This window comes from Zonotrichia leucophrys, chromosome 8 (genome assembly GCF_028769735.1).
Source record: "Zonotrichia leucophrys gambelii isolate GWCS_2022_RI chromosome 8, RI_Zleu_2.0, whole genome shotgun sequence".
NCBI lineage: Eukaryota > Metazoa > Chordata > Aves > Passeriformes > Passerellidae > Zonotrichia > Zonotrichia leucophrys.
In genome coordinates, this window is record NC_088178.1 from 1,602,218 (window position 1) to 1,617,857 (window position 15,640).

Consider the following 15,640-nt stretch of genomic DNA (forward strand, 5'->3'; position numbering starts at 1 on the left):
CGGGAGGGACCAGCCCGAGGCGGGGCGGGCTCGTTCTGGGGCGGGGCCAGCCTGAGGTGAGGCGGGGCCAGCCTGAGCCTGAGCCTGAACGGGGGCCGGTCTGAGGCGGGGTCGGGGTCGGCGGGTTCGGTTCAGGCCCCGGCCCCGAGCGGCCCCCGTGGGTTCGGCCCGGGCCCGCCCGCCCCGGCGTCACCCCTGGCACACGGCCTCGGCCCCGGGGAGGCGGCGGGGCAGTGCCGGTGCCCCCGCAGGCATCTGGAAGGTTCCGGCTCGCCCGCCCCCCGCCGCCCCGACTCTCTTGCTCTATAAATGCGGGCGCTGGTGGCCGGCGCGCTCAGAGGGGGGCGCCGGGGCCATGCTGGGGGTCTGGCTGCTGCTTTGGGGTTCCGTGGCCCTGGGCGGCCGGGCGGACACCGCCTTCCTCCGCCGCGCCCATGACAGCTCCGGGCGCTGCACCTACTCCTTCACGGTGGCCAGCCCCGTGGAGGCCGCCTGCCCCGAGGCTGCCGGCGGCGTGCCCGAGCTGCGCGCCGAGCTGGCCGCCCTCGCCGCCCGCCTGAGTCGGCTGGAGAGCCGAGAGCGAGGAGCGGGGGGCTCGGGGCCGCGCGGAGCCGAGCCGGGGGGCGCACGGGACTCTCAGCAAGCCTCCGGGCTGGAGGCTGCGTACGGCGAGCTGCTACGGGCCAAGTCCCGGCTGGAGGAGGAGAAGGGGCGGCTGGAGCGGGAGAAAGAGGAGCTGGGCAGGCGGCTGGAGAGCAGCGCCCAGGAGATCACCCGGCTGCGGGCCGCCCGCTGCCCCCCCGGCAGAGAGGGGCCCGGCCGGGACACGCTGCGTGCCCCCGCCAAGGGTAAGTGCCGGGGCCGGGAGCCCTGCGCATCCCTGCCGCCGGCTCCTTCCCTCTGGCCGGGTCCCCGTGCGGCCTCCGAGCTGTGCCCCCACTGCTGCCCCCCGCTCCTGGGGACCCTGGTGGGCTCAGCCGTGCTGGGATGTCGCAGCCCATTGCCCCATGCCTCCCTCCCCACCCCGCCTGCCCCGCAGCAGAGGGGGAATGCAGGGTACCGTGCTCATCTGGGCTCTTAGGAGTATCCCCCAAAGAGAATGGTCACAGATGTGCCCCGCTGCAGTGGAGGGGGCACTGGGCTCCTGCCAAAGGCATCGGCATTTCGGGGGGCAGCAACCCGGCACGGAGTCCCCCGAGGGCGGTTGTGAGGGGCTGGATGAGCCCCCGAGAGCAGCAGGGACAGGCGGTGTGAGGGGATGGCTGAGCCCCCGAGGGCAGCAGGGACAGGCAGGGTTGTGAGGGGCTGGCTGAGCCCCCGAGAGCGGCAGGGAACGCAGGCGTGTGAGGGCTGGCTGAGCCCCTGAGGCGGCAGGTTGTGAGGGCTGCTGAGCCCCGAGAGCGGCAGGGACAGGCAGGGTTGTGAGGGGCTGGCTGAGCCCCCGAGAGCGGCAGGGGCAGGCAGGCGGTGTGAGGGGCTGGCTGAACCCCCTGAGGGCGGCAGGGTTGTGAGGGGCTGGCTGAGCCCCCGAGGGCGGCAGGGGCAGGCAGGGTTGTGAGGGGCTGGCTGAGCCCCCGAGAGCGGCAGGGGCAGGCAGGGTTGTGAGGGGCTGGCTGAGCCCCCGAGAGCGGCAGGGCCAGGCAGGCACTATGGGGGGCTGGCTGAGCCCGCTCACGCTGTGCCTGGCCCCGCTGCAGCGCCGCGCTGGGAGCCGCAGCCCCTGAGCTACCAGGAGCTGCAGTCGGAGAGGAGCGAGGTTCCCGTGTCCCGGCTGCTGGAGGAGACGGCGCTCGCCCGCCCGGGCAAGGAGGACTCAGGTACGGGCACCGGACCGGCCCCGCGCCCCGCCGCTGCCGAGGGGCTGGCGGTGACCGCTCCGTGTCCCGTCGTGTCCCCGAGCAGGCTGCGGCCAGCTGCTGTGGGTGGGGGAGCCCGTGGTGTTCGGCCGGGCGGACTCCATCGCGGGCAAGTACGGCGTGTGGATGAAGGACCCCGAGCCCGTGCCGCCCTTCACCCGCGACAACACGTGGCGTGTGGACACCGTGGGCACCGAGGTGCGCCAGCTCTTCCAGTACGAGGAGGCCGAGCAGCTGGCCCGGGGCTACCCCGCCAAGGTGCACATCCTGCCGCGGCCCCTGGAGAGCACGGGGGCCGTCATCTACCGCGGCGGGCTCTTCTTCCAGCCCCGCCAGTCCCGCTCCGTGGCCCGCTACGACCTGCGGGGCGAGAGCATCACGGCCGAGAGGGAGATCCCCGGCGCCGGCTACCACGGGCAGTACCCCTACTCCTGGGGGGGCTACACCGACATCGACCTGGCTGTGGATGAGACGGGGCTCTGGGTCATCTACAGCACCGACAAGGCCCGGGGAGCCATCGTCCTCTCCAAGCTGGACCCCGAGACGCTGGAGATCCGTCGGACCTGGGAGACCAACATCCGCAAGCGGGGGGTGGCCAACTCCTTCCTCATCTGCGGCACCCTCTACACCGTCAGCAGCTACTCTGCGCCCAACGCCACCATCAACTTCGCCTACGACACCGCCACGGGCACCAGCCGTGCCCTCAGCATCCCCTTCGAGAACCGCTTCCGCTACCTCAGCATGCTGGACTACAACCCTGCCGAGCGGCAGCTCTTCGCCTGGGACAGCTTCAACATGGTCACCTACCCCGTCCGCCTGTCGCGGCCGTGAGCCCGGGCTGGCGGTGCGCCGGCTCAGCCCCCGGGGGCTCGGTGCGTGCCTTGGCACCCCGCTTCCCTCCCCCTGTCCCCCGGGAGCGCCGCCTCCCGCAGCCTCGGGGTGCTGCCCCGCCACATCGCGTTGTGCAGCAGAGAGAGAGAGGAGGCGCTCACTGCTCCAGAGCCAGGGAAGCGCCTCTCAGCAGCCTCGGTGGGGTCCGGATGGGTCCCCGCAGTGCCCAGCCCTGAGCTGCTGCAGCACCTCCCTGAGCACCCAGCCTGGCCGTGAATGTGGAGCACGGAGGGCTCAGGCATGGGGAGGGCTGTGCAGGAGGATCCTGCCTTAAAATAAACGCGTTTCCCTAGCTGTGAGCAGCGAGCCCCTCTGCGGGGCAGGGTTTGTTGTTTCCAGGCTCCAGCCCTGCAGAGATCCCACAGCCTCCGCTGGCATCCCACACTCCCAGTGCCCAAGGGCATCCTGGAGCTCAGCCACCTCCAGAACTCATCGAGTGGGCTCAAAAGCAGCAGAAAACACAGACACACATGGCACAAGCCTTGTTTTATTGAGGAGAGCAGGGGTGAGCAGTGCTGGCAGAGCACCTGCAGCCGGGCGGCCTCTCGGTCCCAGCCCTTCCAGCCTTGTGCTTCAGCTTTGCAGCCCTCCCAGGCCAGCAGCTCTCCCCAGCCAGCCCAAGCCACGCTGTTTTATCTGTTTATTGTAGAAAGCTTCTAGGAGGAAGCTTCTTTCCCATTCTGGCACCTGGGGCAGCAGCAACCACATTCCCCAGGGGCTGCATGGGGTCCTGGCCCAATAAACACTGCCCAGCACCTCTGCTGCCTCACACCTTGTTTTTCCAAGGCTGTTTCCCAAGGAGTGTGGTGGGCTGGTGCCACTCTTGGTGCACCTACAGGCAGGAAAATGCCACAGTTTGGGAGGCAGCTCCTGACAGCAACACACCAGTTATTGGAGCAGTGGAAAAGGGCAGAGAACACAGTGGGACACTTGTGATGATCAGGGAGATGCTTCACCCCTCTGCTGTCCTGACTCTTTTCTTAAGTGTAGCAGCACTGTATGTTTGCATATCACAATGAAGCATTTGGTTTATCCATCATCCCCAGGCTTTATTTTGGAAAAAATACGAGCTGGTTGTAAAAAGTGAGCTGATACATGTGAGGAATGTTTGGGAAGCTGCAGGGGGGAGCCCAGCACAGAGGGAGGAGGCTGAAAGACCCAATCCTGCTCCTGGGCAGGAATCTCACCTGAGCCAGGGCCAGGAACACATCAGCCCTGTCACTGTCACACGCAGAGCTGGGAGAGCCGAGCAGGCGGCAGGCAGGGCCAGCAGTGCCCAGCAAAGCTGGCACCAAGGGTGGGGAAAGGCATTTCTGTGCCAGAGCAGGGCGGGATGAAGGGCAGGGCTGGAGCAGAGCCCCGGCAGCGGCAGCAGCGCCTCGCTGGGCCCAGACACCGAGGGCAGACACCGAGGGCAGACAGCTCCGCCCCAAGCCGCGGCCAGTGCATCTCTTAATTGCCTGAGAAAATAAAGGAGGACAAGCCAATGTACACAGGATTTCCAGAAAGCTGGGCTGCAGCTGAACAGCGCTGAATACACTGCTTTACTTAACAGGCTTTGGGAAAACAAGCCCTGCCTGCCCACATCCCAGCAAGAAAGCAGCCTGAGCCCAGGGGGTTGCTGGATCTGGCCCCAGTCACATTTAAACCCCTCTGGCTCTCACCCTGCAGAATAGTTATGACCTTTTCACAGCCTCAACATTATTAGGGGGAAAAAAAAAATTGAATTCCCCAAACAAAATTGTTTCCTAATTTCTGTGAGGTTCAGCACAATTATTTCTGATGACCAGAGTCCTAGAAAAGAGATTACAAGCCAAATCCCACTCAAATTAAAAAAAAGCAAGAGCTACTCCAGTGTAAATAGCCAGGAGCAAAGTTATCTGATTAAATGTCATAAAATATTCAATCAAGCGGGGTCAATGACTGAAAGCTCCACCTGGCCTCAAGGCAGCTGGCGTGGTTTGGGGTTTTGGAGAGGCACACATCAAACCTGGGTTATTTAGAGGCACAAAATGCCCAAACTTTAATTAAACTTCTGCAGAAATACTCCCCTTGTTCTGCTCTGAGCACAAAATAGTCCAAAGCCTGGTACATTCCCACAGCCAACTGTGGGAAATTCCTCTGATTTCCCAATGGAATTATTATTACAGAATTGAACATGAATCCTTTTAGCAGCACTTCTTTAAAAATAGAACACTCTGGGGAATGAGTTCCCAGTTTTGGGGTGTCCAACAGGCTGAGGGCAACCTCAAAGCAGGGAAGCATCACCACACCTCAGTTACTTTTATAGAATGTTTCTAGGTGGAAGCAGTGTCCACATTCACTCAGAGCCCCATGTCCACCCTCCTTCCCAAGCATTTACTGAGCTGTGCTCACACAGATCCTTGTGAAAAAGGTGATTTACCCTGTGTGTGACCTGCCCACAGCTCCATTTGTGGATTCCAGCACCTTTGATTTACTCCACATTGCTGCAGTTTTACCCTGAACAAAACCAAGCTGGGCAGCAAAGGTGCAGAGCCAGCCAGCACCTTCTCCCCAGAGAGCGACACCCAAAGTTCCTGGTGTTTGTGGGAAGCAAGTTCCCTCTGGTGGCCAGGGCTCCCTCAACTCCTGCCTGTCCCCTGCTGCTGCTGCTGCTGCCTTGGGAGGCTCCCTGGAGCAGGGGCTGGGCAGAGCTACAGGAATACAGGAGGGATTTGTTAAAGGAATGAAGCAGGGGAGATTTATTAACAAGGCCTCCACAGGTACACCTTGGGCAGTACCAGAGCCAGCTGTGGCTACACCCAGGATGGACCCTGGGTCAGGAGTTCTCACACTTTTCTAAGTTTTGGTCCATTTCTATCTTGGGGTTCATTGTCCAATTCCAGCTCCTGGTTATGCAGTCCCATCCTCTCAGTTTGTTCTCCTCCATTCCCTGTTGTTGGCACTTTCTGGGCCTGAAGCTGCAGTGGTGCCCTTGGTTGTGGGGCTGGAAAAGGATTGTTCTGTGGGACTGAGCTGTGAGGAGAACCTGCCAACACTTTATATGGAGTCCAGAGTTATACACAAATACAGAACAGAATCTGGAAAATAAGAAGGCTCAAACTCAGGGCATCACTGGCTGATGGGCCAAGTGGCACCATCCCAGCTCCATCAGCTGGAGATGGAATTCCCAGCAAACACCCCCAGGCTCCTGCTGGGGCAGTGGTGGCCACGTCCTGCGAGCCCCTGGCTGGAGAAGGGCTGGAAAGTGCCAGGATAACAAAGGAGCTTCTGGGAGCATTTTCCTTCAGAATCCTCTCCCCCTGGGAGCACTGCTTGCCTCCTGCAGAATCATGAGAGCAGCCAGGGGCTTTATTTAGAGAATACTTTATTAGTTTCTGTAATCAAACCCATGTAAATAAGACCGTACATATTTCATACAGTGCGTTACCCCTGTACAAATGGAAAAAAAATTAAGTTTAACATTTCTAGACCAATATGGCTGTTAATTTCTGTACAATGCCAACTCACACTACAAGTGGGATACTTTTTTCCAAAGTTGACATCACAGCTAGTTTCCAAAAATTCAAATTATATATATATTTATATAAAAAGATAACCAATAGCGATTCACTAGGCATCAATAGCAGCAATAGCCTTTCCAGCTTCTGCAGTCATTTGAACAAAATTATACACATTAGACTTTCAACTCTTCCTTCCAAAAAACATAAAAAAAAAAGAAAAAAATCCCAGAAAAAACCAGCAAATTCTGCTACTGATGTGGTACCTGGTGCTTTTTATTAGCTTTTTCAATCATTGTCTGGAAAAAAACCTCTAGAATAACATTATTAAAAACAGCTCCAGTATAGCACAGTCACTACTACATATCATAAGCAGGTACAGGATATCTTACATTCACAGAAGTATCATACAGTACTGTCCTACAGCTAGAATACTAGAGGATACAATTAAAAAGGCATTTATTTGACTTGATTCTACTTTCCAGCACACTGTGGGCAAGGAGGTGGTGCGATGCAGCTCTGATATAAAGAATGCACCTTGGAGATAAAACTCTCGTTCATCTGATAAGGTTTCTTTTATTCTCGTGACACAGTTTAAGTGCTCGTTGCTGTGTTACAGACAGAAACTGGAAACCGTTTAGGGACCACTTGCATCATACCAAGACAGCTGGACAGGGGTGAACGGAACAAATCTGACTATTGATGCAACGAACCTTCAACTCCAGGGCTGGGAGCCACTGAGGGGGCAGCGGGTGGAGAGGACACAGGTGGCCAAGTAGCTTTTTCATATGGTGATCTAAATGCAGTAAATTGTCATCCAAGCAGCAGCAGCCAGCAAAGCACTGCCTGCAGAGGGAAATCCAGCACTGCCAGTGTTACTCTGCGTTAGGTTAAGCCTGGCGTGGCAGGTGCGTGGATCCCTCTGTTTATACAAGATAGAAGCTTCTTAAGTCACTAAAAACTTAACACACGTTACTTGGCCCAGCACCATCTTCAGATCTGCATGTTCTCATACTCAGGGGTTTATAAAAAGATGAATAGCAGCTGAAGATCAGAGCCTGAAGAGAATAAGGAGTCATTGTGTCAGCCAGAAACGCCTCCCCACGGCCGCCGCTGCTCCGGGCTTGGCTCTGGGGAGCAGGGGCGCGAGCCAAAGGGGGCAGCACGTGTGGCACCTGCACACCCCAAAGCCTTCGTGCTGTCAGAGCAGGGGTGACCCCGAGAGCCAGGGCTCAGCTGGCACCTCTGCCGCCGGCACCCAGGCAGGGAGGGCAGGCTGCTCCTCATCCTTCGGGCCACCCACTGACGCTGCTGACTCCTCGGCCACCCTCCCCTCTCCCCCTCCAGGGCAACACAGCCTCTAAGATTTTGTTTCCTCGGTTTTGATTGCCTGAGGTTTGATTGGTCCAGTTCTGACGGGTTTGGGTGTGGCAGCAGGCGCGGGCGTGGCCTTTTCCTCGCCTTTGTCCTGGCAGACTCCGGCAGAGTCAGCGATCGCCTCGCTGGGCTTGCTCCCGTTCTCCTCCACTTTGGGGGCTTTGCCTCCTACGGGTTTGTTCTGCTGCTGCTGCTGCTGCTCAGAAAAGAATCTCTGGGTGGACTGAAGGACCTCTGCTCTTTGCTTTGCCTTAAGAGAGGGAGAAAGTAAGTTTACTGCAGAGAGGACACTGGAACTGGAGTGACCTCACAAGCATTTCCCATATGGAAGGGGAAGGACTGACCACAGTGGCCACTTTATCCTGGACAGGCAGTGTCCATCTTGCTGCTGCCCTGATGTCACCAGGGCTGGGTGCCTGGCTCTCAGCAGCAGTTCACCATCATGCCCAGGCTTCCCTAACCCTTCCCCAAGAAAGACAATCAGGGACAACAGTGTGAAGGATCACCCACCCTATTCTCATGGCACTGCTACTGCAGAGCTGCACAAGCAGGAGCACTGCTGACAGCAGCTCACACAGGAGCAGGAGCTGTGCCTGCACAGCCCCACCTGGGCCCACCCCAGCTGTCCCTGCTGCCTGCAGGGCACAGGGCTCTCAGGGCTCTCCCTCCCTCCCAGCAGCACAGCCTCAGCTCCCCCTTCCCTCCCGGGGCTCTGGGCACAGCCTGAGCCTGCACTGGGATGGAATGAACCAGGCCAGAGCTGTGCTCTGGGTGAGCTGGAGCCTCATCTGCCCCTGCTCTGAGCAATCCCAGGCAGCACAAACTGCCTGCCTTCCTTCCTTCCTTCCTCTGAATCCCACCAGCACAAACTGCCTGCCTTCCTTCCTTCCCTCCTCTGAATCCCACCAGCACAAACTGCCTTCCTTCCTTCCTTCCCTCCTCTGAATCCCACCAGCACAAACTGCCTGCCTTCCTTCCTTCCCTCCTCTGAATCCCACCAGCACAAACTGCCTGCCTTCCTTCCTTCCCTCCTCTGAATCCCACCAGCACAAACTGCCTGCCTTCCTTCCTTCCCTCCTCTGAATCCCACCAGCACAAACTGCCTGCCTTCCTTCCTTCCTCCTCTGAATCCCACCAGCACAAACTGCTTCCTTCCTCCTTCCCTCCTCTGAATCCCACCAGCACAAACTGCCTTCCCTCCTCTGAATCCACCAGCACAAACTGCCTTCCTTCCTTCCTTCCCTCCTCTGAATCCCACCAGCACAAACTGCCTTCCTTCCTTCCTTCCCTCCTCTGAATCCACCAGCACAAACTGCCTTCCTTCCTTCCTTCCCTCCTCTGAATCCCACCAGCACAAACTGCCTTCCCTCCTCTGAATCCCACCAGCACAAACTGCCTGCCTTCCTTCCTTCCCTCCTCTGAATCCCACCAGCACAAACTGCCTGCCTTCCTTCCTTCCCTCCTCTGAATCCTACCAGCACAAACTGCCTTCCTGCCTTCCTCTGAATCCTACCAGCAACCCTGACCTGCCCCTGTGCATTTCCCCCTGAGACACCTTCCAGTTACACTTTTGATACTGTAACAGAGCAAGCACTTGTCTGTCCTGCCCAGACTGCAGAGACTCCATCAAGAGTTCAAGCATTCAGAAGTTGGACAATAAAGCCCAGTGCAGTCAAACACCTTTTTATTTTAAATTAGAAAGGAGCACCTTAACACAAGGAACCCCAACTACAATACAGGCACTAAACCTCCCTGTACCTCTCTCAAGGTTTTCTGCTTTTTTACAAGAAACAGGGCTGGGACACACACACACAACAACAGGGAGACAAAAATCTGCTTTGTCTTTACAAGTGTAAAAGATGCACTGGGACCCTTCTGAGACAGAGCTGCTCCCCTTCCCCTGTTTCTGCAGGATGAGGTGCATTGCAGCTCCTGGGGAAGCCACAGCACCATCTGTTCTACATCATTCACAACTTGCACAGAACTCTAAATTAAACACCACAAAATCAGCACTACCTGTAAGCAAGATCACAGAGGTAATTTTTTGCTTTGATCTTGGTTTCTTACACCATTTCATTTTAAGGATGCCATTTTCTATCTCCCCATGACAGAGGCTGAGGAGACAGGGTCGAGTCAGAGCCACCGGGTGACACAGAGGGACAAATGTGTTTGCAGGAAGCCACCATCACCTACCTGTGGTGCAAACTGTGCAGGAAAGGGCTGTGTCATTCTCACAGCTGCAGCTGCTGACTGGAACTGCTTCTGGTACACAATGCTGTTCATTTTATTGGACTGATTGTTAGGGCTTGTAGAACTGGCCCTAAAAGAAAGAACTCCAGTTAAAATCAACTGCTTTCATTCACAGGTTGTTTCTGCCCCTAGTTACAACTTAACTAGAAATTCAGCACTGGAGGGGGGAAGCATCAATGTCTGAATTAAAATAAAAGTGTGAAACCTTTTCTATATAGAAGCTCAAAAAAACCTCAGAACTTCAGAATTCAAGGAGAAATCATAATCAGAAATATTTAGGCTATGAAGAGGGTCCAGGGCATGTTTGTATGAAAGAGCCCTTTCCCCCAAACACTCATGAGACAAACACTGATGTCAGATTTGTGATGTTTGTGATTTTAGATGTAGTTTCCATGTAATTTCCATCTTATGTTCCTTTGCAGCCACTCTTTGCTCTACCATAGCAAGCTCAGGGCTTGTCCCAGCAGGCAGTGAACATGCAGCTGCTTCTACCCTGACCTGCTGTCCCATGTTTCAAAATGCACTTGAACACATTTCAAGAATTCACACAAAATGCTCTCCTTGTTTTATCTGGCTGAGAACGTGACCCTCCACTAAAACTTCCAAGGTGTTCAATCACCAGGAATTACATGAAGCTTCACTGATTATCTGGGGGAAGGGCAGCAAACAGCCCTCAAAGAGAAAAGAGTGAAAAAGAAGAAAAAGAAGAAAGAGTGAAGAGCCTTCTTCAGGAAACAGAGTTTGTCTTACAGAGGGTGTGGGTGATGCACTCCTGGCAAAATGAGCAGAGGGACACCAGCTAAGCTCCACACACCAGTATTTTGTAAGCTTAAAGGAGTCTGTTTTCTTTATTAATTTCACTTGTGAGGAGCTTACAGACCTGGCAACAACACTTACTCCTCTAACAGAACTGTTGCCACAACTGCTAAGCCTTAAAGTGTTTTTTACTTTGAACCCCACAATTCAGATAAACTCTTACAGTTTTATCCCAAACCACATCTTCCTCGCCACTTCTTGTTTCTTCATTTACCCAAAAAAGTATTTTCCACCTTTTATTTCAGAGCCATTTCCTTCTGTTTAACACAGCAGATGTGCTGAGCTACTGGAATGCTGCTCATGAGCTCAGATCAAGCAGTGTCTCATTTATGAGTGGCCCCTCAGCTCACACCCTCCAGAAAAGGCTGCTCATGCATGACTAGGTCCATTTTCTAGCTCTGGTTTTGAGGAATGTGGAGCTGAAGGGAGATTTACCGGAAGGGACTGGAGGTTGGGGTCGTGCTCCTGCCAGTAACTGGTGGTGTTCCAGGTTTAACATCAATGCCACCTCCAAAGGCCTTCAGGTCCATTTCTGATATCTGAAAAACACAGCAATTGACACGTTAATTCTAATGAAAAAAATTCCATTTGCTAAGCAGCTGTTAGCTTACCTCAATGAAAAGAGGTCACTTAAGTGGAGATGAAAGCCTGACTGCAGAACAGCCTCTTATAATTAGGACAGCCCAGCACCACAAGCACCTCTGTGTACAATTTTCCTGCCCTATCTGGCACTTGCAGCAATGGTACTGGCTTTCTAACTTGCTCCTCCTGCATAATGACAGGGGGTTTGAGAGTCATTTCATCTATTTGGCCCTAAAAAAAAGAAAAAAAATATGTTTTGGGGTTGAGATCTCCTTCTCCAAGACTCCCATCTCAGGTACCACAAGAAAATATTTAGAAATAATCCTGAAAAACGCTGAGAAGAAGAATATCACCCAATAGTCCAGGTCTATAAAAATAAACAAAGCCAAAGCACAGTAAAAATGGAGCTGTCACTCATGCAAAACAATCCCCAGACTAACTGGAGCAGTGACTCTTGAATGCTATTTTGCAGATACACTCAACAGAATAAATTAGTCTTTGGGACAGTGTATTTCCACACATGGCCATGAAGCATAACAGCACCAATAAATCACTTAGAAATGAGAGGCTGTTTTAAGCTGACTTTCTTTAGCAGCAACATGATGGGAATCTCAGAGCAGGGCAGGAAAGTCATCCAAGGCCAGCATCCCACTGCAGCTCTTCCCTCATTTTTGCTGAAATGAGCAATCATTTTCCAGTGACAACTGCAGCAACAAACATGCTGCTGCCTGCAAAACGGGCTCCTAACAACTGCCAGGCTCAAAAGATTTGGCCAGATCCCATGGAACTGGAAAACTGCACAGTGCAAAAACCACCATACACACTCTGGGGGTGAGGAGATGCAAGCTTCATCTAGGTAGTCTGGAATTCTGGTTGCCATTACTGTCCAAGACGTGGAATTAACACCCGAGATTTTTCGTATTGCAGCTTAAATGTCTGGGACTGTGGGGTTATTTTATATTCACAAGCACCCTGAAATGGAGGCCAGCAGGTGCAGGGATCTCAGGTGCAGAGGTGGGAGGACCCTGCTGTGGCTGCCAGCCAGCTGAGCTGTGTCCATGGCCAGGGTGTCACCCAGTGCTCACCTGGAAGCGAACTGCAACTGCCGAGTGCTGCGCACTATCCGAGAATCCCCGGTGCCTGTAAAGCTGGGATTCCATCTAAGACAAGAGACCTTGTGATTGGAAGCCAGCTCCACACATCCCCTCAGCAGCTTCACATACAGGAGAGGAGAGAATGCCCCCCCATGACACACCAGTTTCTTGCACTGTTTCAGTGGTATTTCCTTCCTAGAGCTGTCGCTCAGTTCTCCTGAGCTGCAAGACCAGACTTTTCTTTCTCAATTACAGAAAGATCTTGTCTTGCATACAATGCTACATTCTTAGCACCAGGCTGTGCTGTTCAGGAAGGCAGATCCCCAGCAATGATTACAGAGTTCAATTCTTAAGGACATGGCTGATACAGAGTCCACTGAAGCCCCTAAAACTCTAAAATTCCCCATTTTGCACTGGAAACCCCGGAGCCCAAAGAGCCTGCTCTGGTTTGAGTGCAGAAGCAAAGCAACCAACTCAGGCAGGCCCAGAATCTGCCAGCAGCCCTGGCAGAGTCCTGCTGCTCCCACAGCATCTCAGTTCTGTTTTCCACATGGCTTCTGCATCAAATCCCCTACCAGTCCATGATGTACTATCAAACCAGGTATTCCTGCAGTGCAAATGGAGCAGCACCAAGTTAGCTACAAAACCTCAGCTAAATGCACAGACCCAGTCACTCAGGCATTAACCCTGACTGGCTTTTTCATCTTTTAAAGCTGAGGCAGATTTTTAAGATGCAAGCAGTCAGCATGAGCTGCTGTGCTGGTCACACAAAGCAAAAAGCAGCTGTGCTTCACAGGAGTTTTGTCCTGCAGCTGTGGCAGTGCTGTTACCTTCCCAGTGGCAGCAATCATGCTGTGCTGAGTTCCTGCTGGGATCAATCCTCGGAAGGGCTGGGTCACCTGGGCAGGTCTGCTCAGGTTCTGAGCCTGAGCTTGTGGAGGGGTGTGCTGGAGTGGAGGCTGCAGGGACTGGGGCAGGGCTATCAGTGGCTGCGCTGTGGAGCCGAAGTTGGGCAGGGAAATCTGTGATCCTGGCAAAGGTACTGTCACCTGCAGAGAGAGAGCACAACATCACCAGGGACAGACACACAAAGGCCATTATGTCACTGTCATTGCTAGCTCCAGCTCAGCTTTATCCCTTAGTGAGTTCTTTATTTAACCAGAGAGCTGCAAGCAAATAAGTGCATTTATTGCTCAGTTTGCCTTTATAATCAGCTCTAATGGCATTTGGGTCTTTGCTTTTCAGAACCAAAGGTGCATGAGATCTCCTGCCTCCAACATCATTCAACATGATTTCACTGTGTGACAGGGAAATTTAATTCAACTCAGAAAAACAAAGGCAGTTCTGGCACAGGTAGGGACAGGACTGGCTTATTATTTGTTTACTTCAAATAATTCTAGTCAAAGGACACTGGGATAAAAATTAGATTTTACTTTCCAGGAGTTCCAACAACCAGCAGTTTGAGCTTAAAAACAAAGACAAAAACACACAGCCTGTCCCTTGCTTGCATTTATCACTGTGCTGTGGGCTGAAACCAGCAGAGAGTGGTAGTGACAAACATGGAAATACAACAGCAGGGACCTGACTGGCAGGAGTTACTGCATGCCCTGGTCTCACAATCCACTATCTGCAAAATCATATTCTAAAGGTGACAAGGAGAATGATGAGAGATTCCCAAATGTGAAAGGCTTACAAGGATTCTGCTCTGAAGGGTGACAGATTAAAATCAGAGAGACAGCCAGAACTGAACACACTGAAAGTACCAACTCCTCTAAAAGGTCCTTAAAACTATGCTGGATTTCCAACATCCAATCTTTTACCACTCTTCTAGATTTCTGTCTTGGCACCTTTTCCAGTGTAGGAGATAGGCTGCTATAATAAATCAATCCATCCCAAGTTTGGTTTTGGAAGCCATTTCAATAAAAAAGTCAACCAGAAGATGGAAACCACTAGACAGTATCCTTAAATATGACAGAATGCTTGCACAGAACAGTTTAGCAGTTCTTTCACAGAAGAGTGACAAAGCCCTCAAATCAGTGGAGTTATTTTACTGCCCTGCATGATCACCTATCTGCTGACTCCTCAGTTCTTTTCTGTGAGCACTCCTGGGCTCCAGCTCAGTTAGAACTGGCATTAACAATGAGGCTGCATTAAGCACCTGGACTTTGCCTCTCTCTCTCTCCACCTCTCCTGGTATCTGCTTCCATCCAGGCATCATGTGCCTCAGTCAATTAGCAACAGCCCTGTGCCAATGAATATCTGCCCATCACTGAAAAATGAACCATTCAAGGGAAGGATGCCAGGGACAAATGACCAACATGACCTGAGCCTTCACTATTACCATTCCAGTTTGATTTTGGAAGAATCAGAGGCTGTCTCAGCCCTCCCCTCTGTTCCAAGCCCACAGACACCACCAAGCACGGCATGCTTTTAGGAAGAATACAATGCAGGAAATTTACCATGCCATAGTTTACCTGCTGCAGAGCACTGGGAGACTGTGCAGTGTTGTAGAAATTGCTCTGGCCAGGCTGCTGCACCTGCCCAGAGTAGAGGTTTGAAGCCTGAGTGAGGGTAGCTCTGGCCTAGGAAGAGAAGAGAAGAGAAATCTCCCATCAGGAGCATTCAGGAGAGCAGCTCTGCTGCAGCAAGCAGGGCCACAGAAAGCCCAGCAAGGGAAGCTGATACATGTGAAGGTTTCACTTTGTGATAAAGCTCTTATCTACAGCTGGTGGAACAGCCCTTTATCACAATTAGAGAATTTAATTAATGCCAGAAGCACAAGGAGCGCTGTAATCTGAGGAACAAACCTCAATTCAGAGATTAAGCTAATATACATTTATTAAATGAAAAGAACACTCTCTGCTGCCACCCCAACTGAGCCAGAGCTGGAGTCCTGAGGCAGCCCAGAGCAGAAGGGCTGCAGGGAGCATGTCCTACCTGCAGGATGTGAGTGTCAATGAGCTGGGAGCCCCCCAGGCCTGAGGCCTGCCCGAGCTGGTGCTCATAGAGGATGGGAATGGGCTGAGTGTTGGAGGTCTGCTGGAAGGCCAGGCTGGACTGGGCCTTGGCCAGCTCCTGGTGCTGCACTGCTGGGAAGTTGTGTAAGGCTGTGCCAGACAGAACCACTGGGGATGGCTGAGACAAACCACTCTGCATGAAAGCTTGCTGGGATCTGTAAGAGATTCAAGTGGTATTCGTAAAAAATCTGACACAGCTCAACAATGAACCACCAAAATGAACAGCACAGTTTATAATCTTTAAACAGAATTAGGATGCTTAGCTCTACTGAACA

The 15,640-nt window shown here is 53.5% G+C and overlaps 2 protein-coding genes across 9 annotated transcripts in view; one reads left to right on the plus strand and one right to left on the minus strand.

Moving 5' to 3' along the window:
• The first annotated feature begins 104 nt into the window (after nt 1-104).
• MYOC (myocilin) lies at nt 105-5,442 on the plus strand. The gene is made up of 3 exons (XM_064720240.1): nt 105-848; nt 1,698-1,817; nt 1,903-5,442. The coding sequence occupies exons 1-3, from the start codon at nt 356-358 to the stop codon at nt 2,685-2,687; spliced, it is 1,398 nt and encodes a 465-aa protein (XP_064576310.1). The 5' UTR covers nt 105-355; the 3' UTR covers nt 2,688-5,442.
• A 645-nt stretch (nt 5,443-6,087) lies between these two features.
• PRRC2C (proline rich coiled-coil 2C) overlaps nt 6,088-15,640 on the minus strand; it is a 65,112-nt gene continuing 55,559 nt past the window's right edge. For 5 of the 8 annotated variants that reach the window (XM_064720398.1, XM_064720401.1, XM_064720400.1 and 2 more), the window contains 7 exons: nt 15,286-15,520; nt 14,823-14,930; nt 13,179-13,397; nt 12,340-12,414; nt 11,108-11,211; nt 9,800-9,926; nt 6,088-7,856 (listed from right to left, as the gene is read on the minus strand). In XM_064720398.1, coding sequence (XP_064576468.1) covers nt 7,590-7,856; nt 9,800-9,926; nt 11,108-11,211; nt 12,340-12,414; nt 13,179-13,397; nt 14,823-14,930; nt 15,286-15,520 — 1,135 coding nt within the window. In that variant the 3' untranslated portion in view covers nt 6,088-7,589. The remainder of the gene's footprint in view (nt 7,857-9,799; nt 9,927-11,107; nt 11,212-12,339; nt 12,415-13,178; nt 13,398-14,822; nt 14,931-15,285; nt 15,521-15,640) is intronic. The other 3 variants (XM_064720402.1, XM_064720399.1, XM_064720397.1) reach the window with 1 other exon arrangement.